The 26,783-nt window shown below is 37.3% G+C and overlaps 1 protein-coding gene across 10 annotated transcripts in view; it reads left to right on the top strand.

The window, feature by feature from the left end:
- The window catches only part of PDE4D (phosphodiesterase 4D), a 1,110,708-nt gene that overhangs the window by 822,542 nt on the left and 261,383 nt on the right, over window positions 1-26,783 (top strand). Inside the window, exon 1 of one of the 10 annotated variants that reach the window (XM_036845549.1) lies at window positions 4,829-5,506. The exons of the other annotated variants lie outside the window; for them this stretch is intronic. Coding sequence (XP_036701444.1) covers window positions 5,442-5,506 — 65 coding nt within the window. The 5' untranslated portion in view covers window positions 4,829-5,441. Of the gene's footprint in view, window positions 1-4,828; window positions 5,507-26,783 lie in introns of those variants that run through there. 10 annotated transcript variants of the gene reach the window in all.

Below are 26,783 nucleotides of genomic sequence, written 5' to 3'. Positions count from 1 at the left end.
AGCCAAAACAATTTTGAAACAGAAGGACAAAGCTGGAGGCATCACATTTCCTGATTTCAGGCTATACTGCAAAGCTATAGTAATCAAAACAGTATGATACTGACATAAAAACAGACCCATAGATCAATGGAACAGAATAGAGAGCCCAGAAATTTACCCATGCATTTTTGGTCAATTAATTTTCAATAAAGGAGCCAAGAACATACATTGGGGAAAGGATAATCTCTTCAATAAATGGTGTTGGGAAAACTGGATAACCACATGCAAAAGAATGAAACTGGACCCCTATCTTACACCATTCACAAACCTTTACTTGAAATAGATTAAAGACTTAAATAGAAGACCTGAAACTGTAAAATTTCTAGAAGAAAATAGGGAAAAACTCCTTGACATTGGTCTTGGCAATGAATTTTTAGATAGGACACCAAAAGCACAGGCAACAAAAGCAAAATAAAACAAGTGGGATTACATCAAATCATGATAATTATTGTTCTAACCTGACATTTTACAAAAGAGGTAGGAAACCTGAAGGTCAGAAGCCTTCAAAATATAATACTTTGAGCTTTTCCTCGGGAGTTAAGGAATTTAGCTCCAAAGACATTTATGCTTATAGAAAAGTCCTTGAATCCAAATGTATACTTAGTGAGTGTAGTAAGATAATAGAAACAGTTCAAAATCTGCTCCAGATTCCCCTCCAGATAAAGGAAATACCACATTATTCCTCAATAAGGAGGAAATGCTGCAAGAGTTCAAAATGTCTTGTTTTTATAATATTAGAGTACAATGTAGAATGCCAGGAAACTGTAATCAAAAACAAAAAACAAACAAAAAAACCCCCTGCAGATCCATGGTCATTTTTTTCCTAAAAAGTTAGTTGACATATATATAGTCCTGAATTTAAGTACACTTAACAGGCCTGCATATTTTGTTAGATCATAGCATGGTTCTCAAAAATCTGCCCATGACAGATCTGTTGTAATCTGAAAATAAGAGTTTACTCAGAGAAGATTTGAAAGTGGGCAGAGTATTTCAAAGTAATAATATCTGAAAAAACTTGGACTGTATAGTAAAATCATTCCTTAACAGTTCATTCAGTTGGTTTCAGTTACTGTTTTATGTTTAACTCTTGGCTTTTGGTAAATGTCCTTAGTCCCGTAAGTCGTGCTTACCATTGAATAAGAGGAAGGGAATCATGTTTTAGGGTGCACACAGTCTACTTGCATGCAACTGATGCTTTCCACAGGAGTGTTGCCCATATTGCCTTGTGACACCAATTAGTATGAGAGAGATTTTCGGTGATAGTTAGACCTTTTTTTTTTTTTTTTCTATTAATACTTGTATTGGGGGTAAAATGTAATCAGCATATCAAACCCATTTATCAAATAAAGTTATCATTTAAATTTATGTTAAGTTAAAAAAAGTGAGTCAATGAAGAAAAATATCTACTAAGTAATGGTATAGATGGTATAGATGCCAGTATGGCAGAGTTGTAGAGGTTGTGTCCAGATGCCTGAAGTTTAGGAAACATCATACTGCACAGTGGTTTGATTCAACCAAATGTATACGGTTGGATGACCTCAGTGAGCATAAACATCTGTGGTACAGTCCTTTGAAATGTTGTGGTGACAATAGTCAAACAGAGGTTTATACAACACTATACAATTTAGTGCATCAGGGAAATGCTAGAAATCATAGCAGCTTCTAGATTAAATGCGTGCGCTTCAAAGCCATCCAGACAAGTGCCTCATGGTTCCTAAAGTCCACTCTCCTGAGATTCAGGCACCCACGTTAGCCATCTTATACACTATCATATATTTGTATACTAACAGGAATGTTTGGCTTTGGGGGCAGTGCTATATCCCTCCATTCTGAGAAGCTTTTCAGAGGAAAATTATGTGATAGTCAACATATGAAACATTATTTAAGAAATTTCCCTGTGAAAAAATTGCCTTAGGATGGAGAAAACACTGTAATATTGAGCAAATATAATTAGGGTTTTAAAAAATTATTATTTTTTTGTCACTACCTTTTTTTAAGCACTTTAAAAATATTTATTAAATTAATTAATTAATTAATTTATTTATTATTTTTGTCTGCGTCAGGTCTTAGTTGCCACACGCGGGATCTTCGTTGAGGCATGTGGGCTCTTTTGTTGCAGTACTCGGGTTCTTCATTGCAGCGTACGGGCTTCTCTCTAGTTGTGGTGCCAGAGCGCGTGGGTTCTGTAGTTTGTGGCACACGGGCTCTCTAGTTGAGGCGCACAGGCACAGTAGTTGTGGCACGCGAGCTTAGTTGCCCCTTGGCATGTGGGATCTTAGTTCGCCAACCAGGGATCGAACCCGCGTCTCCTGCATTGGAAGTCAGATTCTTTACCCCTGGACCACCAGGGAAGTCCCCTGTCACTACCTTAAATGTTAGGGGTAAGAGCAAAAGTAAAAATTTAAATCTCCACGGCCTGGTACTATTGTGTATCTGTCTTTTTCTGTAATGGCAACCTTGAAGTAGGGATCCAAGAAGCTTTGAATCTTCTTGTTAGTCTCATATGTTGTCAGATTCCCCACTACTTAATCTCAGTTTCTTTGGGGACAGGGATGGTATATTAGTCGTTATGGGACTGTTACACGGTGTTTAGGAGATACGCAACAAATGGGCTAGGATTTTCAGAGATAGATTCTTGGAATACGTGTAACATTGAGCAGCACACAGGACAGCACTAACCTAAAGAGGTTAAAGATGTGTTTGTGACAGGGAAGGGGGTGCCGGTGAGCTAAGTAATCTCACTGGGATAGAGAGCCTTCTGGGGGATGGTGGAACACAGGACTGACTATTTCAGGAGCGTTTAACACACAACATTCAGGCATTACATTTTGTGATCACTGTCATTTTCTTTCTGAAATGGCAATTAGAAGATATTTGCTGGACCTTACATGATAGAGAACAGTGCTTCAAATAAGTAATAGTAGTTGGTTACTTTTACTCAGTCTGGGTTTTTTTCTTCCCCACATTAAAATTCCAAGAAAAAAAGATACACCTCTTTTTGTAAGCCCCCTCGCTCCGAAAAATGAGTAGTTCCCTCAGATTTCTTTTGAATTTCTAAAAGTATGTGATTGGTTAACCTGCCTTAAAGTGGCAGCAACATGTTAAACATGGAACAGAGCCAAGAATCCATGAAGGTCCCTGAATAGTCATAGGAAAACTGAAAAGCTTAAGGAGATAACTATATGTCAAGTAATTTATTGGTATTTACCTGAAGAGGCCTGAGGGTCACTCAGAGGAGACTAAATAATAAATGCACCTTGAAGTGTGACCAGGGGACGAGCTGAAATGTTTGTTGTAATGAGCAGCCAGAGGTCTGGCGGAATGCCTTACTACATTAATTTTCCAAGTCCTTTGGGTGGGTCACAATTGCGCTAAAACATCCTGCCTGCAAATGCTAAATAAATACCAAGTTCACGTCAGACTAGAGAACCAACGTACTAACTAATGTCATTTAAGAAATCAGAATGCTTAAATTATTTTTCACTTGATAGTTCACATCCAAAATAACTGAAGTTGGCACACCCAGAGAAATATATATCCTTGGTGCAGATGTTTAGAGGGATGGGGAGGGAGGTCAAATCCTCTTCTCTTAGAAGCAATTTGAATTGTTTTGTGTTTTGTGTGTTCTTTAAAATTTTATTGGAGTATAGTTGATTTGCAATGTCATGCTAGTTTCAGGTGTACAGCAAAGTGATTCAGTTATACATATACATATATTTATTCTTTTTCAGATTCTTTTCCCATATAAGTTATTACAGCATATTGAGTAGAGTTCCCTGTGCTATACAGTAGGTCCTTGTTGGTTATCTATTTATATACAGTAGTGTGTATATGTTAATCCCAAGCTCCTAATTTATCCCTCCCCCCAACGTTTCCCCTTTGGTAACTATAAGTTTGTTTTCAAAATGCGTAGGTTTAATTATGTTTACTATAATAGAAAAGTTTTTATTTCAGATGTAGGAGGTGGGGCAGGGATTGGTCTTCACAATAAGAGATGTTGAGGTGATATGATATAAGCTTCATTCCTTACTGAAGAGCCGTCAGGAATTTGCAAACCCAGAGTCTTGGTATATATAAATCAATGAAATTTGCATATGATTTTCAAAATGAAATAAGGTTTAGAAAACATTGTGCAAAGAAACAGCCTCAGTACATGTAGCCACTTGTCCAGCAACAATTCATTAGATTTTTCAGTTTAAACATCGCAGCATGACTTGATGCAACGTTGCCTGCTACATTCTGTTGGATTCTTAAGAGGCAGTTTGTGTCTCTACAACCAGACCCAAAGCGTGGCATTTCATTAAATGTGCTCAAAATGAACAGCTGCTAAATTCCCCAAGTCCTCTCAACTTTGCTTTTGACTAGAAATTTTAGTTTTCAGTGCCGGACTTTGAGAAAATGATTTTTTTTTTTTTTTTTTTTTTGAGGGAGAATAAACAAGTCTGTGGAAAAGGGGTGTGTTCCTTCTGAAGGTGCTCAGGGAATCTTACCCTGAATAACACAGACTCCTCATTTCCCAGAGGAGGAAATGGTTTTATACGTTTTGAGATGTCTTCTGCCTGCTTGGCTGGTTCACACTCCACGTCTCTGGTGCTGATCTGCAGCGAAGCTTTGTAAGTTTCAGCAATTGACGAGGCTGGCTGGGCGCCAGGTCTTTTTTTTTTTTTCTCTCTCACTTCCCTGCGATGTTTTGAACTGCCTTCCTACAGACGTCATACAGCCCTTGAGGAATAGTTTCTGCCTGGTGAGATTGAATGATAGTTCTCATTCACAAAGGCTTGGAGTCAGATTCTAAGCAGGGGACACAACGGAAATTACGTTCACAGGTACAGTAGTGAGCCCAACTCAAGTGTGGAGAGCTTTGTTCCCTCCATGACTTCTTGGCTCCCCCCGGAGAAGAGTGCTTTCCTGTGGTCGCCCTGAAATGGAACTTCACTGACAGCTCTGCGGTGTTACTGTACCTCGCGGTCATTTTCGTTTCCTTTCTCTCTACCTGAGCACTTTTAGAGTGTCAGAAACCTTTAAACCTTTTATTGCGGAATTGCAAAAAGGATGCGATCAAGTGGCTCTTTCACTGTGTTGGTTGCCCTTGTGACCAGATGAAGAATAGATTCAAAATCCAGTTCCTCCCTTGGCCATGCAAAACAGAAAACAAACTGTCACTTAAGAACAGCCGGTGCTGGAGGAAATTCAGTATGAAAGAGGAAAAAGCTCCTATGTCTTAGAAACCTCCCTCTGTTCCGGACTGGGGGCAGGAGCTGGACTCCGGGAAATTTGGATTTCTTCAAACAACCTCCTTTGGAAATGGAATATATTTCAAGTCATCTTTGTCAAAACACAGCTGAAATGTATTAATCAGAATACTTGAAGAAGATTTTTTCTTTCTTCTTTTTTTCTCCAAAATGAGCATTATTATGAAGCCAAGATCCCGGTCTACAAGTTCCCTGAGGACTTCGGAGGGAGTGTGGTAACGTGCTTTTCTCTCCTGCTTCTCCCCTTCTTTCCTTTTAAGATTGACTTAATAGTGGAGTAGTTAGTAATTGCTGAGGAGGTTCAAGAGTTAAGTGTGATGTTAAGGCTTTGTAAGAAAGAGCACGCTGTTGGTGACACTTTCATTCTCTATTTTGTGCCTGATTTTGTCTGTTTTAAAAACAGTGGTGCTCACGCTTTTTTTTTTTAACTCCACGTGGACCATAGCAATTCATCTGGTGACAATTTTTAGAAGAGGAAGGAAACTTGCAGAAAACGTTGGGAGTTTAGAAAATGAAAACTTGTCATTTTTCACTGCCTGATCAGGCTGTGTGTTTTCTTATCTTTCTTGCCTGATGCAAGCAGGCTGGTAGTTGACAGTCTTTGCCATGGTCTTTAAAAGTAGTACCTTGGCTTTTAGCACATGTGTGTTAGCGTAATTAATAACGTCTGTATTTTTAATCATATGAACCAACTTGAATTTAAGTAAGACTAAATGTATATCAAGTTGCTTATCATTCAGGAATCTCCTACGTTTTATTTTGTTAATATAGTATTCCCTGATAATTACGTTTTTTGGTAATTTTAGTGTTTTCATCCTAACAAAAAGTATGTTAATTTCAATTTATTGCAATATTTAATTCTACTATTTCCTTAATATTGTTTGATGTGGTCATACACACATGGTCCTTAAGGAATAGTTTCTCAATCAAGTAATTTTTGTGTCTAAAATAGTTATTTACAAAAATATTTTTATGGCTGTTTCAGAGGTTAATTTTACTTTATCTTAGTGATTGATTGTAAATAAGTAAATAAGCTCACCTTTTTGAAATGGAAATACTCCTTCAGACAGGAGAATTAAAAGCAATGATTGAAGGCAGGTGTTGGGGATAGGATGGAAGCAGGCAGGTAAAATGTATTACATATAATTATGTGAGCAGGCAAATACACAAATAAATACTTACATTATTTGCATAAGGAATTCAGCCCACATTTATGTGATTGGGTTATCATTTGCTGTTATTGTACTAGTGTTTTATAGGGGACTAGAATCAAGAGTTGTCCCTTCAGTGGTATTTCTGTGAGTTTTAATAAACTATAGATGCAGATTTCATCTCATATCACTTGTGATTTTTTAAATAAATATGTGCAATAAATTCCCCCTTGAGTTTATTTAAAGAAAAGGTTGCATCTGCCAACAAAGTTGTATGGCTCTTTTATGCCAAGTAATAAATACTGGGAAATACTTAGAAACCTTCTATTAGTTACCATAGCTAATATAAATCTCTAATATAAATGGGTGATCAGAATTTATAAAATTCACTTGTGATTTCTATCCTCTTATACGTGAATAAACAGTATTTAACCAACCTATTTCTTATTTTTGCCTAAAATGCCGGGAGACATTTCCAAATTCAGGGTTCAATCAATCAGCAACAGTTAGTTCATTTCAGGAGTCTAGGAACATTGACATCCTTTACCCTTCCGAGAGTGTCATGGTCTGTTTTTATCCACAACTATTCTATTTTATTAATTATTCTAAATTATAAAAGGTATCGTCATAGATAAATAGGGCCACAATTCAAAGTATATTTTTAAAAATTTTGATTTGTGAATGTGTATATTGTTCCATTTAATTTTAAATAGTTTGCATAGTGTTTGGGTCAGAATGGTGTTTATGTAAGAAATAAATGTCTCTCTTTATGCTGATGATTCCTAATGGCACACTACGGAAACTCCCAGTTATTAATCTTACATCTGTCTTATTAATAATATAACTGTTTAGGTATATCACTGCTACCTCTAAATCATTTGACCTGAGATTGTAATTGTTGTAATTAGTTTAACTGTTTTATTATCCCTTTTATCATTCAAATTCTATGCACACATTTATTTAGTTATATTTATATTTTTAAATAGTAGAATCTACATAGATTATACATCAGGTGTATAGAGGAAATATACATGTGTATGTGTATACGTATACATCTGATTAGGAGATTACATGGCAAACTCCTAATGATATTATATACCCTTCCTCTTAATTCATCTACTTAAAAAACACGGCTTACTTATAGTTAAAATTCTATTAATTTCCCAAAATAAGATTAAAATAATCTTGAAATTAATCTGTTTCCTGATTATATGATATTGTAAATATATATAAATTTAAAGTATTATATAACAAGAATATATACTGGGTAGCTTTTAGCACATCTTTTTTTTTTTTTAACACCTTTATTGGAGTATAATTGCTTTACAATGGTGTGTTAGTTTCTGCTTTATAACAAAGTGAATCAGCTATACATATGCATATATCCCCATATCTCCTCCCTCTTGTGTCTCCTTCCCACCCTCCCTATCCCACTCCTCTAGGTGGTCACAAAGCACCGAGCTGATCTCCCTGTAGCACATCTTTATATGTGTAGATGTCTGTATATCTGGTAAACAACAGTTTGCTCAGTGTCTAAAGTATGGCAAATAAGCATTTCAATACTGTACAGATGTGATTTTCTGAATAACGTTGCTTCTCAGATCAATAAATGATTTCTCTTTTCTATTAACTCTCTCCTCCTAAGGTTATAAAAGTTCGGGCTGGCTGAGAATTCTTATTTTGGCCTCATGATCATAGTAAGGGTATTTGAGTAGACTAAAACTACTAGTTTTCTAATTGAGAATAAAAAGATGTAGCAACAATAATATTTTGGAGGGAAAATTACTTATAACCCCCACTATCCCATCCTCAACTATTCTCATTTTTCACTTAACTTACATATCTTGAACAGTTGTAAATTCTGTGCTCTGCTTCTTCATTTACATGTCAGCATGTACTTTTGTAATAATAATACTTCTAGCTTTCATTTTATTGAGTATCTCTTGTGAATGTGGACTCCGTAGAGAATTTTACATACAGTATCTTGTTTAGTCCTTATAACAAAATTGAAAGGAAGGAGTTGTTAACCCATATTTTACAGATGAAGAAATGAACCTAAGAGGTAAAATAACTTGAACAAGGCCCTTTAACTGCCAGGGAGGGCTAGGATCAAACCCAAGTCAGTCTACTTCGGAAGCAGTGCTCTTTTTATTTCAGCATGTTGCCTCCCTCTGCTGTCTATCTAACTATCATTTTTAATGACTGTAAAATTATTCATCTTGTGACTATATCTAAATGCATTAAAATATTTGGTTAGATATTGGGCTATTGAAGAAATAAATTGGAAATTGTCTTTTTATAGGTATGATAGCCTACAAAGTTTAAGGCTGATGTTGGGCATTGAAAAATGACTATTTGAAAAACTTTTGTAATTATTTTCTACTGGTAGCAAATAAGGTTCTCTATTCCCTATTAAAGAGAAGTAAGAAGCAAAAGTCAGTGCTTCTCAGTTCTGAATAAATAGATCACCTTTCCAATTACATTAGCAAGTTTTACTTTGTTCTCTGCGAGCTCGGTAAGGCTTCAGGTAAGAAACAAGTACTATGTCTCAGACTTCGTATGAAGTTTCATACTGTTTTAAGTCAGCTTTGAAAAAGGTACAGAATCTTCCTTTTTACATCTTTTATCTTACAGGCTTTTGTAAATGCGAAAACAAATGGAATTTGCATACTTTCTGCCTGTTCAGTATACGCTGACTTGGCTTAGGGAAGTGACTATTTTCAAGATTGGTTCAGAGTTTTGAAGCTGCAATAAACTTTTTTGATCCTAAGTTTGTATCATATCTGGTATATAATACACCTAGAGATAAACAGCTTTGAAGAGAAGTGGTTAAGATACCTTGAATATTATTTAAAACATAAAAAATGTTTTAATGCCAGGGAAGCACAGAGTGGATCACAGATAGGTTTACTCTTTAAAGTCATGAATTGTGAAATTCTCTGAGAAAGCCATTTGTCCGCTCTTTGTCTAACTTGCTTTGTGTCCCTGGAGAAGCCACCTGGTCCCTCTATAGCCAGGTTTACTCACCTGTCAAATAAAGGCAATGAGCTAGATCAGTGAATTTCAAACATGTATTTTCAATGAACACTTTTTACAAATGATACGCTAATATAAATAAGGAAATGTGTACAAAACATTTAAAATTATATGTTTCTATTTGGTATATAGAGATAAATTTTTAACAAAGTATATATGTATGATATATATAACTAAAAATCTATAAACATACATAAAACAGTAAAACAGCCACTGAGTTAGCGCCTTTACTCCCCACCCTTGCAGTACCTTTAAAGAGCTTTTTTGAAAACCACTTTGCTAATAAACTACTGTGATCCTTTATAGTTCTACTTTCTGTAGTGCTACACTGCCACTGGAGAGTCATTTGTGTTTTCCGTATCCCTTTGTGGACTGGGATAAACTTGCTGGTAATTAAACTTCCTGGGAAGTTCAAATAACAACAGTTCAAAGACTTGAGAGACTTTAACATTAGGGGAAAATTCTCATTTCTGGGAAATCACAGAAGAGTTATAGTTAAGATCCATTCATTTTTTTTAGCATCTTCTTATTTTTTACAAGTTTATTTTAAACTTGTTTTGGGTGGGAAAATCATTGTTTATTACATATACAGATAGTGGACGTCAGGAATACAGCATGGCAGTTGATAAAGAAATGCTGAATTGGTATTGAATTCTTTAGAAGAAAGGTGTTTCTTGAGTTTGGGTATTGACAAAATGGGGTTTTCAACCACTTTTTCTGTCATGTCACTGGTGACTAAAGGTCATAGGTTCAGTTGCCCTGTGCAACACTCTCCTTAGCTACACTGCAATCTATAGACTCCACGTGAATAGAACTGGCTGTGGTTATGTGTGCAGCAACACTTATTCCGACCTGTAACTCTACTCTTTTCTTCCCCAACCCCATGGTGTTAGCCCCATCACTAAAACCTGCCTTTCAGCATAGGTTTTTACCTAATAAGGTCTTATTAGTCCCTCTGTCAGTCATTCCAATCATGTAGCGGATTTTATCAGAAGGAGTGAAATATGAACGTAATCATGGGTATAGGAGTAGTTAGTCATGGATCCATCCAACTATTTCTAGCAAGATTGAGAAAAGTAGATTCTAATATGAAGCCAAAGAGGTTCAAGGAGATTTTCCTTAGGGAAAGATGCCTGGAGAGATATGTATAAATATTCTGAATAATAGTAATACTAAACATATAGAATTGCGAGAGCCTGGATAAAGGTAACAAGAATGGGACCTGGTTGCCATTAACTAGGTTGGTGAAGAATATAGTCAGAAAGAAAGCACAGTCTTAATGAAAAGCCAATGTAGATTTTTAAAGGAGCTCCTCCAGAGATTATCCAACTTCTCAAGAGATAAAACAGCGGTGTTTTATCTCTTGAGAAGATATATTAGAAAATGGATAGTAGAAGTAAAGGATGCTCTCGCCAAAAGCACCAAGTATCTCCAGGGGTCCGAGCCTACAGGAAGCCTGGGGTATCACAGAGGCACAAAGACTAAAGACAGTGAGCCTGGATAAGGTACTATTAAGTGTAACCACATAAACATAACTAATGGGAGGCCATGCCTGTGATGTGTCTCAGCTCTCTAAATGCCTTGCTCTGTGGTCAAGTTTGGCCTAAACTCAGAAGTCCATCAGAAGGATGGAGAATAGGGAGAAGTCCGGAACCTATGGATGCAGCTCTTAGCATAACAGGGGAGGTATGAATGATATGTGTTTATTATCTACCTTCAGCCTTCCTTGGGGTTTGGCTCTCCCAGGAGCATCCTGGGTGATGCGTGAGGATGTGAATTGGGGAAGCTAAGCTAAGTTGCTCTTCAGAAAAAAGTGAGAAACAATAAGGGAAAGATTGTGGGAAAGAGCTGAAGAAATGGTTAGAGAAGTAAGAGGGACGGTCAGAGGGGAGGCCGGAAGAACTCCAGCCCATTTTTGAACCAGACATCCACCATCTGGCACCCTGCCCTGTTTAATTACACTGCCACCTTCTGGCAAAAGCTCCGATAATGAACTCGACTGTGGTAGTGGGTTTTTGTTTGTTTGTTTGGTTGGTTGGTTTTTTTCTCCCCCTCATCTCAGCACTAAGAACTTCTGCCAAAGGATAAATAAAGAAAGTCAACTTCAAGTCTTTCCATTTCTCTGTTAGGTGAGGGAAAACAAGAAATTAAACTAGAAACTAGGCGTAGAATATATGCACACCAGGATTACAGCTTCCGAAGCTTCCTTACTGGAAAAGTGCTGATGTTTTACAACCTGCACAGTTCAGATGTTTTGTTTATATCTAATACTAATCTCCTTTGCTTAAATTTTAACCTATTTCTTCCTAGTTATCAGGGGTAGCGAATCAGTAGATAAGTAGATTCTCCTTTATGATATTTGAAAACTGCTAGTAAGTGACTTCATGGTCTTTTTTCGTTTTATATTGCAAAATATTCATTCTGAATTGCAAAATATTCATTCTGAATTGTAGAGATGGCACCAGTGTGACTTAAAAGAAAGGTTTCATAAAACATAGTTTCAATATGTAATTGTTTTCAAGCCTCACATAGAAGAGTGTTCCCATTGTGCCTAATTCTCTATCCTGTTTAAAATACATTCAAGATAAGAAATTAAACTTTCTAAAATGATTATGTATGAAATATTCATGTATATATACAATACAGAAAATAATAATTCCTAACATCCATGATTTCATTCCACTGCAGTGTGGTACAGAATTTCTTCTTTGTGTCAAGGGATTTATATGACCGATACTATTTTAGTTAGGATAAATTCCTGCAGAATGTGTCAACTTTTAGCCAATGGCATTCTGGCATACAGACAGCTACTGCTGTAATGGTTCGTCTGATACAGCTTTGTCATGGAACAGCAGGTAACTGATTGGCAGCTAGATCACCAGCTAGCTAGGACAGCAGCTCCTAAGTCTATAGTGGTGATCGGAGTGGTGACCATTGTAATGAGGACAGCTGTACAATATTGAGCACCTACTGTTTGTCAGACACTGGACTTGGTGCTGTACATGATGTAGCTCATTATGTCTTCATAACAACTATATGAGATAAAACTTGTATTTAAATCGCAGTGCTGAAGGAAACATGGTCTAATTCTAAATCCCACATTTGTTGTTGTTGTTGTTCTTGTTTTATTTGCTTTTCCCCACTATCTCCACTGCTTTGGCCGCCCATGGTTCTGCCTCCTGACATTCCAAAAGTGGTCAGTAGTCTGCTGCTTTCTACCTTTCCTTCCTGTCCTAGATTGTTCAAGTTTCTCCTTTTAACCATGTGCAACTCAAGAACAAATATCTTTTGTATTTGTCTGCCTTCTGTCTCAAGATTTGCACACCAGCCTTCCACCATGGACCACAGAGATGGATGGAGAAGTAGAAAGTGGACTTGGACCCAGATTCCTTCTCTAGAGATCTAGCTAGTTCCTGATGCATTCAGTTTATTGACCCTCTCCCCCTGGTCAGACTATAAATTGGACTGTCTTCTTCCTCTCTGGCATTTGACCAGTGAGTAGAACCATAAAATCTTGGAAATGAATGGGACTCCAGAGAATAACCTATAATCTAATTCTCCCCACCCCTGACCATATTTCAGAAGTAGACAAGTTTGGCTTAACATTTCTAGTCAAGTAGGGTCAAGAAAAATGGTTAGAAACAATGTCAGTGATTTTGTGGCACCAAATTTTGTTGGAGAAATATTTTTTTGAAAACAAACATGAAGTTTGAGGTGAAATAGAGAGCTAAAACTTTGTCAGCCAAATGTGTGAAAGCATTTCTATTTATAATTTGTATGGGATTTTAATGTAATTCTTAAACTTATATTTGTGAAGTTAGCTAACACCATGATAATTCTGTCATAACTTCTCAAAAAATTGGATTGGAGGAATATGTACGGAGAGGTATGGCAGATGAGACCTCAGCGATCTCCTGAAGGAAATTTAAGGCAGTGCTTTGACCAAAGTCCTGCCCAGATAACTGAACTCTGATCACTACATTTTTTGGAAGTCACATAGCTAATTAAGTTGCTAAAATCCATGTCTTGAAATTGTAACTTCACTCCTCTCTGTTCTCCTAATATAGTCTTCACAGAAATAAAAATCGTGGTAATTGTTATTTACGAAGTGCTTCTGTGTGGCAGGTACCAGGCTGTGCATTTGACAAGAATTATCCCATGAAGTCCCCATCATAAATCCTGTGAGGCACCCATTCTTATCATTCCTCATTTTATAGGTTAGTGAGGCAAACTTGCTTGCCCAATGTTGCGTGGCAAGTAAGAGAATTTCATGGATTCACATGCTTTTTAAAATTATTAAATGTTACCTTTAGTAATGATATATATGTTAATATGTCAAATGGTTAATTAACTCAATTAAAATTAATTAAAGTCCTTAGCACAGTAGCTGATTCCTCGTGAGTACCAGGAAATGTTAGCTTGTATTACGCATTTTTCAAGTTTGTATATTAGTGGTACTTTTTAAATAGTCAAGAACTATAAGTGTGAAACTGATTCAGTCTATAAGGGCTTCTTTTCCATAAGGCAGTCTTCTTGGGCACACCTCAAATGGAGCACTTATACAGAAGCTAGGTGTTCTGGATAAATCACATTCACACTGTGATTCAGAGAAGATTTACTTCTATTCAGGTGGGTGGATCAAAGAAGTAAACTACATAGGGAGGTGGCAGAATAAGAAGTAATCAACTGAAACCTAAAATGCCTCTGATCTAGTTACTTAAAAATTGGTCAGAATCCTCTAGGGCAGCAGTCCAGGCAGGGGGTTCATCTCACAGGAATGGCTGGGAGCCTGGACTTTATCCATAGATGCATCTGTGTAAAGACTTTCTCCATGTAACCTTCCTACTTGGGGCCTCCTGGTGGTTCTGTGTTCCTCTATCTCACTGCCAGGCCTTCCCTACCTCTCTAGATCCCCTGCTCCTCTTGTCCTGACATGCATTCTGGGTTTTGTAATTCAGAGATTGTTATCTCCTAATTCACAGATTGTTATCTCTGTAGCCTGTGTCTACTCCTCCTTAATTTTATTTATTTATTTATTTATTTATTTATTTATTTACGGCTGTGTTGGGTCTTCGTTTCTGTGCAAGGGTTTTCTCTTGTTGCGGCAAGCGGGGGCCACTCTTCATCGCGGTGCGCGAGCCTCTCACTATCGCGGCCTCTCTTGTTGCGGAGCACAGGCTCCAGACGCGCAGGCTCAGTAGTTGTGGCTCACGGGCCCAGCTGCTCCGCGGCATGTGGGATCTTCCCAGACCAGGGCTCGAACTCGTGTCCCCTGCATTGGCAGGCAGATTCTCAACCACTGCGCCACCAGGGAAGCCCCTACTCCTCCTTAAGCAGATCCCAGACTGGGTAGGACTCCTATTTAGTTTAGCCTGCCATCCTAGCATAGCAAAAAAGGTCTTGAGCCTCTTTCTCCATCTGTTTCTAGAAAGACAACAGGCAAAAAAGGGGATCTGTTTAGAAGATCTGTTTCTATGGCCCAGAGTATGATTGCTTCAGGATGAGCTGAAGAGAATAGAGGCTAGAAATGTAGTGAATCCAGTGGTTACGTGAGAGCAGTTAATTAGTATTCCATTGTCTCTGGTATCTACTTATTTTATTATGAGTAGTTACCAATAAAAATGTGTAAAAGTATTACTTTGTTATAATTAACAACTATAATTAATTATAATTAATTAATTGTATAATTAATTAATGTACATTGGGTTAAAGAGTGTGCTTGAGGGTGGAGTTAACCACCTTGAGGGAAAAAACTGGTTCACTAAAGATTCCCTGAATCTCTGCTTGGAAAAAATATTCCCAAATGTTTATCTGAGTCCTTTTGTTAAAATTGCATCTAATTGTATATGAATCAGTAAGTGTTTCCATGGTAATGTAAAAGACAGAAAGCAGCAAACTTGCTGTTAGCAAACATGCCTTTATAAAGGTGTGATTATAATTGGGAAAATCATTTTGCATACATAGGGGTGAAATTATACCCTCACCTAGAAATACATTGAAATTTGTCCTTAACTAACTGTAAGGTCTTTCTCATGTATATCACAAAAGAATTAGACAGTCCTCATTGTTTAAAAGCAAGGTGGCTTATCGTTTTCATCTGTGGTCGGTTAGTAGTAGCCACATGGAATAAAGTACTGGGAGCTGCAGTGGGACTCAGAAAAAGTGCTGCCATCAACTGGTGATGCCACCAGAGAGACGAGGAGCGTAGTGTGGCTGTTTGCCATTTAAGTGGCCCTGGTGACCTCATAAATCTTTATATCTGAACTCTGCCATTAAATTTGCATGCAAATGAAGTTGTATCAAAAGCAGGATTTGTACATCCATACAAATATGTGCGTATACTTTTCCAGAAATTTTTGACATGTTTTTGGTCACTTGTCACGTATGAAAAACGTGTGCATATCATAAACCATAGCAACTCTTTTTGGATGTTGCAAACCAGAAAAAGAAAGAAAGAAAAATTAGTAATTCTAATTATCAGTGGCTACCCTTATAATCACCAGCCAGATTAAAAATAATGCTACCAGTAACCCTACAGCCACGTCTGTGCCTCTTTCAGCCATTGCCCATCAGCACCAGGTATAACAACTATCCTGATATCAAAAAGCACAGAATACTGTTTTCTACTTTTGAATGTTACGTAAAAGGAGTAATACAGTTTGTAATACTATTTTGTGGCTGGTTGGGTTTTTTTCCCCTGCAAATAGATGTTTGAGAGTTTATCCCATGTTGATGTAGTTGTATGTAGTTCATTCATTCTCACTAATGTATAGTTAATTAAGCAAACTTTTGTTTGAAATATAAATTCAGGGCAAAAATTATTTATGCTAATTGCTTAGATCACAGTTTGGTATATAGGACTATATGAGCATTTTAAACTGTTTTCAATTTACCGTAATCATTTGAATACAATTTCATCTGCAAACTCTGTTGCTTAGATTCACCCTCAATGGACGTTTCTTCTGGGAAGCCTTCCTAGCCTCCCCATTCAGAATGAAAATGCCCTTCTATGTGTTCTCAGGAGACTGGGTCCATTTCTCTAGCACAGCTCTTGAAGCATTGCAACAATGGTCAGCTTTCTTGCCTGCCTCTGGGACTGTGAATGGGTTGTAGGGTAGACTGGGTTTATTCATCTTTGTACCTGTGTGCCCAGCACCGTGCTTGTCCCATCAGCAGCATTCCACATCTGTCTGGTACATGCAGAGAGAACAGAGAGTGGTTTTACATCACCAAGAAAAAACGTTCCAATCTGTTTTTATGTTTAATTTTCTTTTAATAGATGGCACTCTGCTAGGGATTGTACTAAGTGAGTTGTGGAGACAGAATTTACTCTCTGGGGCAAGGAATTGTAAAGTATTAGATCGGGGAGGATGTTTGCCTGTTTTCTGTGGGCTTCACCCTTAGTTTCCCACCTTCACTAGTAATTTCACCCTCAGCACCCTTTCCTCATTCCCTCATGAAGTCTCCTGTTCTAGAATCTACACTTCCCAGTTTTCCTCAACATCTTCTCCTTGCCTGAGTGACTCATCTCAGGACCATCAACTAGTCGTGAATGGCTCGTACAGATGCTGATGTGTGTTGCACACGTTAATTAGTCAGTTGACGTGGCTGACCTTCTCTGACTCTATCAATGCAGTGGTCTCTCCATCTGAGAGACCTGCTGGGGGTGAGGACCACGACCACCACTTCAGGCTCACCCCAGCTTCATTGTCAGCCTTTTGAAGCCAAACACAGCTGTCCCATCAGACAGATTCCGTAGCTGGGATGCTGAGTCAGAGACCCAAGTGTAGCCTAGAGCCCTAACAAATGGAGTTGAACTCTGACCTCCAAAGTCAGGGTTAGCGTTCCTGCCTGGATTATGCACTTTTCCCACTATTAAGTTGCTTTTAGCTTTACCACACTTCTAGATTTAAATTTTGTGGAATGCTAAGAAATTAAGGCCTAATCCTTAGTAATTGAGAAAGTGATTTGTTTTTAGTGTCAGACAAGATCATTTTCTAGCCACTCGACCATGTAATCTGATTCTGTAGCTTAAAATGTATAGTCCTTAAAGAAGAGTTTTGTTTCTGTAGCTCTTTTATTAGTTGCAAAAGTAAACGTGCATTTTTCTTTTTTTTTAATACTTTATTTTTCTTAATTAATTAATTTCATTCTTTTGGGCTGCGTTGGGTCTGTTGCTGAGCGTGGGCTTTCTCTAGTTGCAGCGAGCAGGGGCTACTCTTCGTTGTGGTGCATGGGCTTCTCATTGCGATGGCCTCTCTTGTTGCGGAGCACGGGCTCTAGGCGCACGGGCTTCAGTAGTTGTGGCTCGCGGGCTCTAGAGCTCAGGCTCAGTATTTGTGGTGCACGGGCTTAGTTGCTCCGCAGCATGTGAGGTCTTCCCGGACCAGGGCTCAAACCCATGTCCCCTGCATTGGCAGGCGGATTCTTAACCACTGCGCCACCAAGGAAGTCCATCGTGCATTTTTCATTGCTTCACTTAACAATGTTTATTAACTCAGTTCTAACCCAGGCACCCTGATGGCTCTTAGAAAGACACTGATGAAGTATTAGCCCTCACCTTCATAAAATTTCCAATCCAGTGACTTTCTAAACTATTCCTGTGGGGCAGAGGATTTCTACTTTAACATTTTTCTATATCCCTGGGATATTTTTTACTTTCATGATAAAAGTACATTTATAGTTTAAAAGTGGCTCAGTTGCTGTCAAAAATCCCGTGGTGAACAGAATAATTTAAAAACCTCACTGCTTTAATTTGGGGTGGGGTTATATGAAATAAATCTGGAATATTTGATTTTTTTTAAACCAAATATTTTCCCTGGGCTAGAGGGATATTTTCATTCTAGGTAAATTGTTTATTCAATCACTTCCTAACAAGGCCATGTCAGCCAAGTTAAATATTTAAGTTCATTTTATTTAAATAAGTTTTAAAACCAACAGACTTCTTTCATATTTAGATGAATTTAGCTTTTAATTTTTCAAACAGAAAATATATAAACTAGGGAATTTTAATGTATAGAGGAAGAGAACATGAGAAGGGAGCATCAGAAAAATAGGAAGAAATGAAGTTTAAACAAAAATAACTCAGATTGACATTTGACATAGTTTAACTTATTGCCAAAATGTGTGTCTTCACAGATAATCTCCAGGAGACTTTAGTTTTTATAGGTCCTAGTTAAGTTTTGAAAAATGTTTGAGGGCTCTATTTCACTAATAAGGGAAATAAACTTATCCTTTCCACAAATGACTGCTACTAGCTTCTTTGCCAGCTCTGTAAATAAACTCATTTTACTATTACCATGGTTGAGTGCAGTTATATTCCTTTAAACATCTTGCATAATCCGTGGCTTCAACTGCATTAATCTAACTAAGGTCATGTCATCAAATAGGGATCTGATAGGAGCTTTGGAAAGAACTGTCAAAGACCAGATTCCATGTAGAAGTCAGAAGAAAATACCATTCATGTCCCACTGTAGTTCAGTGTAAAGGATTTGCCCTTAGCGATTACAGCTGCCATACAAGGGGACCACACAACAATGGAAAACCTGTTTGCCAACAAAATATCAAATTATTATCAGACTTTCACAGTGAACCATATTATTACAGGATTCCCATCAAAAATCTGGACTTCTGGTATTTTTGTGCAATTATAACAGCTCCGGCTGTATATTAACTAGTTTTGAACTCAGTCTGACATTAGAACCTACCCCATTTAGTATACCGTAACTTTTCAGTACATATTGTGGGCAATTCCGTAAATAACTTTTATAAACTTTAGCTAGTAGTCAGAAAAATTATAAGATTTTGTTTATAAACTTTATAAAGTTTATTTATAAGATTTTAATTAAATTACAAATTAATTTCTCACTTGAATCTCCTACTTCTCCCAGCATTATACCTTTGGTCACACCTTCTTAAATGACTAGTTTTGAAATTGTTTTTTTTTTTTTTTCTACTTCTAGTTTTGTTCTGTTGGTGATTTGACTTTCTTTGTAAACTGTTGGTAATTTCATGTATAAAGCACAGACGTTCATTCTTTTAAATTTCACCCATGTGTCGTACCCTAATAGTCATAAATTTCCAATACACAGAGCAACATTTTAGACAATTTACTTCAATAAACTAGATAATTTGTTCAAAGCACCAAACCTGTTTGCTTCCATGATTCATGCCATTTTTATGTTAGTGAATGTATACACAAGAGATAGGTAAAGTATGAATACAGACCTATACATGCAAGCCTGGACTTCACCAAATTTTTAAAGTACTAAATTCCCTTGGTGCCAATCGCTCAAGGCATTTCATGTTCGCTCAGTTGCTTCCTGAATATTGCATAGGTATAACCAACCCTGTAAATTTCAAATTCACATAAAGAAGCTCTAGCCTTCAAGGCAAGACTTAATTGAATACCAAATGAATACCTATTGTTTTCTGAAATATTTCTGAATAAAAATTGCTTTTTATGTCTTCTTTGACTTTCTGTATTCTTTTAAAAAATATTTATTTATTTATTTATTCATCAATTTATTATTTTTGGCTGCGTCGCAGGCTTCTCTCTAGTTGTGGCATGCGGGCTCCAGAGCTCCAGAGCGCGAGGGCTCAGTAGCTGCAGTGCACGGGCTTAGTTGCCCCGTGGCACGTGGGATCTTAGTTCCCCGACCAGGGATCAAACCCGCGTCCCCTGCGTTGGAAGGTGGATTCTTAACCACTGGACCGCCAGTCCCTGACTTTCTGTATTCTTTAGTGCCCAAATTGGAATGTCACCCTATTTGAAGAGAGAAAAAAAAAAAAATCTCTCAGGACAATCTTTTTAAATGGGTGACAGTCTCTTCTGGCTAAGAGAGAGTACATTCAGGTAGTCTGATAAAAGCAAAGGTAGTGCCTTGCATATCAACTCATGTTGGAACTGGTGATTTCCTATAAAGTTTGTTGGGAAAGGAAGTTAAATCCATGAAAACTTCTATAGTGTTTGGTCTCAATCCTAGCAATTTCTGATTCAGGATAGCATCCTGAATAAATTCATTCATACCGGTGGGGAGAAAGAAATATTCCTTGTAAAATATGAGTTGTGAGTAAGAGGAGTAATCGTTAGAAAATAAGGGCCGGTCCCTCAAAATAATTCTGATGACCTAAGACGGATTTGGAGAGGGACTTTGAGTAACTTTGAGTTGCTTTTACTGGTAGGTGGGTAGGTGGAAAGTTATGCTGCATATAAAGATATTTAATCTGGAATCTTTGAGAGAAAGTCAATTCTTTTTTTCTCAGCTATCGAAGAAACCCTTTATCCATTTTACAAAAAGAAATCAAAAGCACTTAGAAAGTTTGACGTAGCCTGTTTAAGCTTCCTGCGCGAGGAGTAGACCAGATGGTCATGTTTGTTATGGCTTTATAGATACTCTTTTTTGTTCCATGTAAAAGTTAATGGCTAGTTTTAAACCTTGAGATCACTTAGATGTGAGACCTTATATGCTTTACTTCATTCAAAGTATTTCTATTTCTTTAGACCCTAGGAAAACACAGGATATGGCATCATAGAGCTGAAACGCGAGGAAGTCTGGAATTGCCAACAATAGGTCATGGGGAGATGGGGAGGGTCCTGAAGTCAGGTCAGGTTCAAAACTAGGTTCCTCCAATTACAAGCTGGGTGATCTTGGACACAGGGAAAAACAATCCTTGGAGTTCCTAGAAAGACTGAATGAAAGATTTCATAGGAAGTGCTTGCTTGGCACAAAGCTGGGCACACAACAAACCAAATAAGTGTTAGCCAGCTTATTATGATTAGGAGGGAAAAACTCCTAATAATGTTTTCTTGTTTATGTTTTAATCTTAGTTTTCATGTTAGTTTACACTCAAGTTACTCTTTGATACAAGTTATTATTTGAGGATGTAAGAATTTTGGCCATTTAACAAAATGGTATAAGATATGACGTGTATATGATCTTTCACAAGTGAAATGATAATGGAAATTTTATTGAAAAAAATGTCATAACAGCTCTAGGTAAAATCTAATTATTGTTTAATATGAAGATTAATACATGTAAATCTTGGCTTGATCTAAACATTATTATTATTTTTTTTTAAAATAAATTTATTTATTTATTTATTTATTTATTTATTTTTGGCTGTGTTGGGTCTTCGTTTCTGTGCGAGGGCTTTCTTTAGTTGCGGTGAGCGGGAGCCACTCTTCATCACGGTGCGCGGGCCTCTCACTGTCGCGGCCTCTCTTGTTGCGGAGCACAGGCTCCAGACGCGCAGGCTCAGTAGTTGTGGCTCGCGGGCCTAGCCGCTTCGCGGCATGTGGGATCTTTCCGGACCGGGGCACGAACCCGTGTCCCCTGCATTGGCAGGCGGATTCCTAACCACTGCACCACCAGGGAAGCCCCTAAACTTATTATTCTATTAAATAAATTTACATGAATATGGAGTAAATCAGCCTCACTTCCAGCTAAATCTAGCCTGAAGCCTTCTTTGACATAGCCCTATTAAAAAGATATTATTTTCTAAATATTACAGTATTTAGAAATATGTTACTTTGTTCTGTTCTTAAACATATGTAAGTTACATTTTAATAGTAGTCTACAATGATGCCACAAGAAGATAGAGATATAAAATGCTTTTTTATGAGAAATAGTTCAACCAGGCTTTTTGTTTAGGACAGTTTGCTATAGTTTTGTGTCGGGTAGTTTCTATATATTTCTCTACAGACAAATACATATTTGGTCTCTTCTATGTGCCAGGTGCTGGGGATACATTGGTACCTCCCTCCCTTCATGGATCTTACTGAGTAAAAATAATTATTTTTAATTATGTTTAATTAACAAATAAAATGATTCCCAATACGGTAAGTGCAGTGAAGAGAATACTACACAGAGGACTAAATTAATGTTTGTGCGTGTGCGTGTGTGTGTATGTGTGTGTGCATGTGTGTGTGTGTGTGTCCTGGAGATGTACTTTAGTTGGGTGGTTGGGGAAGCTGAGAACTGAAGGAACCCGTCAAGTAAAACAAGGGGAGAAGAGGATTACCTCATTTATACGGGCCTCACATTCAGATTTCCAGTGAAAGTTGGAAATCTTGAAATGATGGGTTCCCCACTGTCGATCCTTGGTTTTGGTCTTTGGCTGGGTCGTTTTCTAGCACCAGCCTAACCTCAGGTGCTAGAATGTTCTTGAGAGTCCTGGTGGGCTGAGGACAGAGAAAGTGAACATCACTTATGGATGGAAGGAGAGCCTTCTGGAGTAAAGGTGCCCCCAGGATGATATGCAGCTACACATGTCTCCTCTTAATACAAAGTTTAAGAGCCTCCCAAGAGTTGACTTGCTAGGATTGGAAAGCATTTTTTATTAGGCTTAAGATTTTCATTGACTTGCAATGCCTCTCCCAGCCAAGGAAACTATAGAAATTCCAGAAATCACTAAGAACTACTTAGCCCTGTGATCACGTTTAAAACATAACGCTAGCACCTGTGCTTCCTTATGGCAGATTTACCTCTATTTTAGGTAACAAGTCACTGTTGAATTTTCTCTTGCTGTGAGTATGTAGATTTCAGTGTTCTAATACCTCTATGGGCTAAATTTAAAGTTTGAATTCAAATCGTAATTGGTAACTGGATATATGTGTGTAAAAACATGGTTCTAGCAACTGATTAGGGTAATTTTCCCAAAGGATATAATGTTGGCCTTCAGCTGATAGGAGGGTGTGTCCACTGTGACAACATGAATAGTGCAAAAGACAGAAGTTCTAACTGGTAATACTGCTCGAGACATAAGTCGTGTTCTTTTCCCTGCCACCCTTAAGTACTTCATGAATGGGTTCTGTCAGCTTCAGACGACGAGTTCACTGAAACCCGTCACAAATCATCACCACGGCCATCATCCTGTGCTCATCCTCCAAGTCTCGAGTACTTTCTGGATCAAAAAAACAACAAAATAATGACAAAGGCAACAATAACCAAAAATAAGTAAATTAAGGTTTTAGTGTGAAATATTAGCATATTGCATTATAATTCTTTTGACAACCTAATGTTTATTAAAGGTATATGTATAACTCTCTGTTACTCTGTCAACCATAAGAGTTTGTTAGTTCATATCTACTATTACTTGACCATAGTGGATAACAGTTTCCTTCGCCCAGCTATGTCTATTTAAGTAGAGATGATAATGCAGCTAAGAAGAACCAAACATAGCCCTGAGTTCCATGGACACTCAGTAATATCTCTTTGCACCATCAAAACTCCACACACTTAAATTTTACCACGTTTTCTGCTGCCCTGATGCTTTCCATTTTTTTGATGATGGTTTTGCCTTCTTAGAATTCAAATAGTTGAATCGGGTCTTGACAGTTGATGTGTATCTTCATTGAAACTGAGATTTTCTTCATCCTTTTGCTCTGAGACTCCTACTTTGAGACTGAAAGGTCACTTGAAATGTGCACAGCATTTGGGAAACCACATAACGAACTGAAATAAATTCATGCCTGTTAAAAGGAGGCCTCTCTTGCTCAAGTTCCAGAGCTTATGTAGAATAAACCATTTGGGTTTAGTCTGAATTTATTTTCAAAGGAGCTTATTGTGCTTCTTCTTTAATGCTCTCATGACAGAAAATGGGAAAATCCTAAATTTTCATTTAATCTTTTTCAGAAAAATGCATTTTGCTCAGCGATTATGATTAAACTCTGAGTTTTTACAGCTGCTACAGCTGTCAACAAATTTAAGAGGTATTCTTTGGTTACATTATTTAAGGATTTCTTTATATTGTGTATCTTTAATGTAGTGACTCCACTTTTTAAAATTTTTCTCTATCCATATGCTTGTGTATAAGTGCAAAAATATATGTATAAAAATGTTCTGCAGCAGTTTTTGTAATAGAACACTAGGAACAGCCTAACTGTCAATCAGTGTAGGGCTAATTCAACAATTTTGTACAACAGTAATGAAATACTTTGTAGCTGTGAGGAAGGTCTCTTATGTACTGGTATGGAGCTATCTTCAGGCAATGCTTACTGTTATTATTACTGTGATAATTCAGAAAGATGGTACTCATATTCAGAGGTCTCTACTCTCATTAGTTTTCTTTGTGTATCCCTTAGAGTTTATGTAAAAGGAAACAAGGAGACTATAGGTTCTATTCACTCCCCCTTTTTACACAAAAAGAAGCATAGTCTATACTTTCACTGTCCTGCAACTTCCATTTTTCACTTGACAACGTGTTGGTATGTGAAGAGGCTTCTTGCTTTTTTTTTTTTTTAGGAGATTTATTGAGATATAATTCACATACCATATTATTCACTCATTGAAAGTATACAGTTATTTAATTATTAGTATATTCACCCAGTTGTGTAACCATACCACAATCAATTTCAGTACATTTTATCGCCCTGGAAGAAACCCAGTACCCTGTAGCTGCCACCTTCCAATTCTCATGTCACCTGCTCTACTCCTAGCCCTAAGCAACTATTAATCTACTTTTTGGCTCTATAGATTTGCCTGTTCTGAATCTTTCATTTAAATAGAATCATGTAATATATAGTCTTTCCTGACTGACTTCTTTCGCTTAGCATAACATTTTCAAGGCTCATCTATGTTGTAGTGTGTATCAATCAGTATTTCATTTCTTTTTATGGACAAATAATATTCCATTGTATAGATATACAACCTTTAGTTTATTCAATCATCAGTTGATAGAGATGTGGGTTGTTTTCACCTTTTGGTTATCATGAGTTATGCTGCTATGAACATTTATGTAAAAGTTTTCTTGTGGAAAAATATTTTTACTTCTCATGGGTATGTAGCTAGTAGAAGAATGCTGAGTCCAATGATATGTCTATGTTTAACTTTTTTTTTTTTTTTTACTATTTTCCAAAGTGGCTGTATTCTCACTCTTCTTTTTACCGCAGAAAGTTATGCTATGGAATAACTGCATCATTATTAATTTAATTGTCTAGGTATGTTTTTAAATGAAAAAGTCAAAGTACAATGTTCCCAGTTTTGTAAATATACAAAGACTCTCAACCCACATGAATATGTTTTCACCCGCCGGCGTATTTCTGCGTGTGTCCTGAAGGCAATGGCAATAGTTGCCAGCTTTAGAGAAGAGATGGCTGCTCTGGGCATCTGAGGTGGAAGGGGCCTGAGTACTCACCATTTTGAATTAGAGGGATTTTTACTATGTGCACGGATTAATTTTTCAAATGAAAATGTGATTCATTATGTAAAAAGAAGAGATATATTTTCTTGGTACTCGTCTAACAAATGTTGGTCGGGCTAGAGACTTCTTTATCTGTGTTTTGCATCAGTCTTCCTGCACTAGGAGGGGTCAGTGCTACACAACCCGTCTTCTGCCCAGTCTGGTGTCGGTTTTAGTTGTTAGGGCAAGAAAGTCATGTCTGCTGTCCTATCTTTAAAAGCCAAGGTGTCATTTCAAAAATCAGATATTGTTTAGCTCTTACTCTAAAATAGTGTTTCCGAAGTGTTTTATACAAACCAATCCACATCAAAGGCAAAAAAAAACCCAAAAAGCTAGGGTGAGCATCTGGGTGAACCCTGGGATTGAGAAACAAGAGGAAGGTGGGTGAAATAAACATGAAAGGTGTGGTAGGCGCCGAAAGCAGGGCTGGTTAGTCTGAAGTCCTTCAGTTTCCTGTACAGTCTATCCAAGTACTGTGTGTTGGTGACTGAAAGAGGGAATCCTTACTTCCTGCACAGCATCCGTCATGTAGCTCTGAAACGGTTCTTTGCTTGCTTTCATCTGTGCTTGAAAATCAGATTTTTTTTTTAGTGTGAGTTTTTCTAATTATGTAAGAAAGAACCTATAGTGTTTTTTTCTATTTAATCTACTGGTGGTTAAACACAGTAGATTCTGGTTTCTGTCTTTGGTTAAATGAGCTTGTCTTATTGAATGATAGAAACATGTCTGCCTGCATTTGCTTGTTGATTCGTTCATTCTTGAGTTCACTCATTTATTCATTAAGCATTTATTTCTTCAGCACTGCTGTGACACGGCACCTTAGTGAGCGATGGTTCCTTCTGTGGTGCTGGGAAGGCATGATTTGCAGCTGGAGAAGAATAATTTCGCATTCTTTAATGGTCAAAATCCTTAACTATTTTTTTTTTTACATATACTAACAAAACCTAATTTTGAAAACTACATGCCTTTGGTTCACTTAGTTCTATAAAATGAAAAAGATCATGGCAGTGATCGGTATTGATTAGCTTAAAAATATGTCAAGAAAGATAGGAGAGATTCTATAAAAGTGTCTTTAGGAGTAATGTAAAATAATTTGATTTTATCATAAATTTATAAAACAGAT

This window comes from Balaenoptera musculus, chromosome 3 (genome assembly GCF_009873245.2).
Source record: "Balaenoptera musculus isolate JJ_BM4_2016_0621 chromosome 3, mBalMus1.pri.v3, whole genome shotgun sequence".
NCBI lineage: Eukaryota > Metazoa > Chordata > Mammalia > Artiodactyla > Balaenopteridae > Balaenoptera > Balaenoptera musculus.
This window is presented reverse-complemented; position numbering and strand designations above follow the sequence as displayed.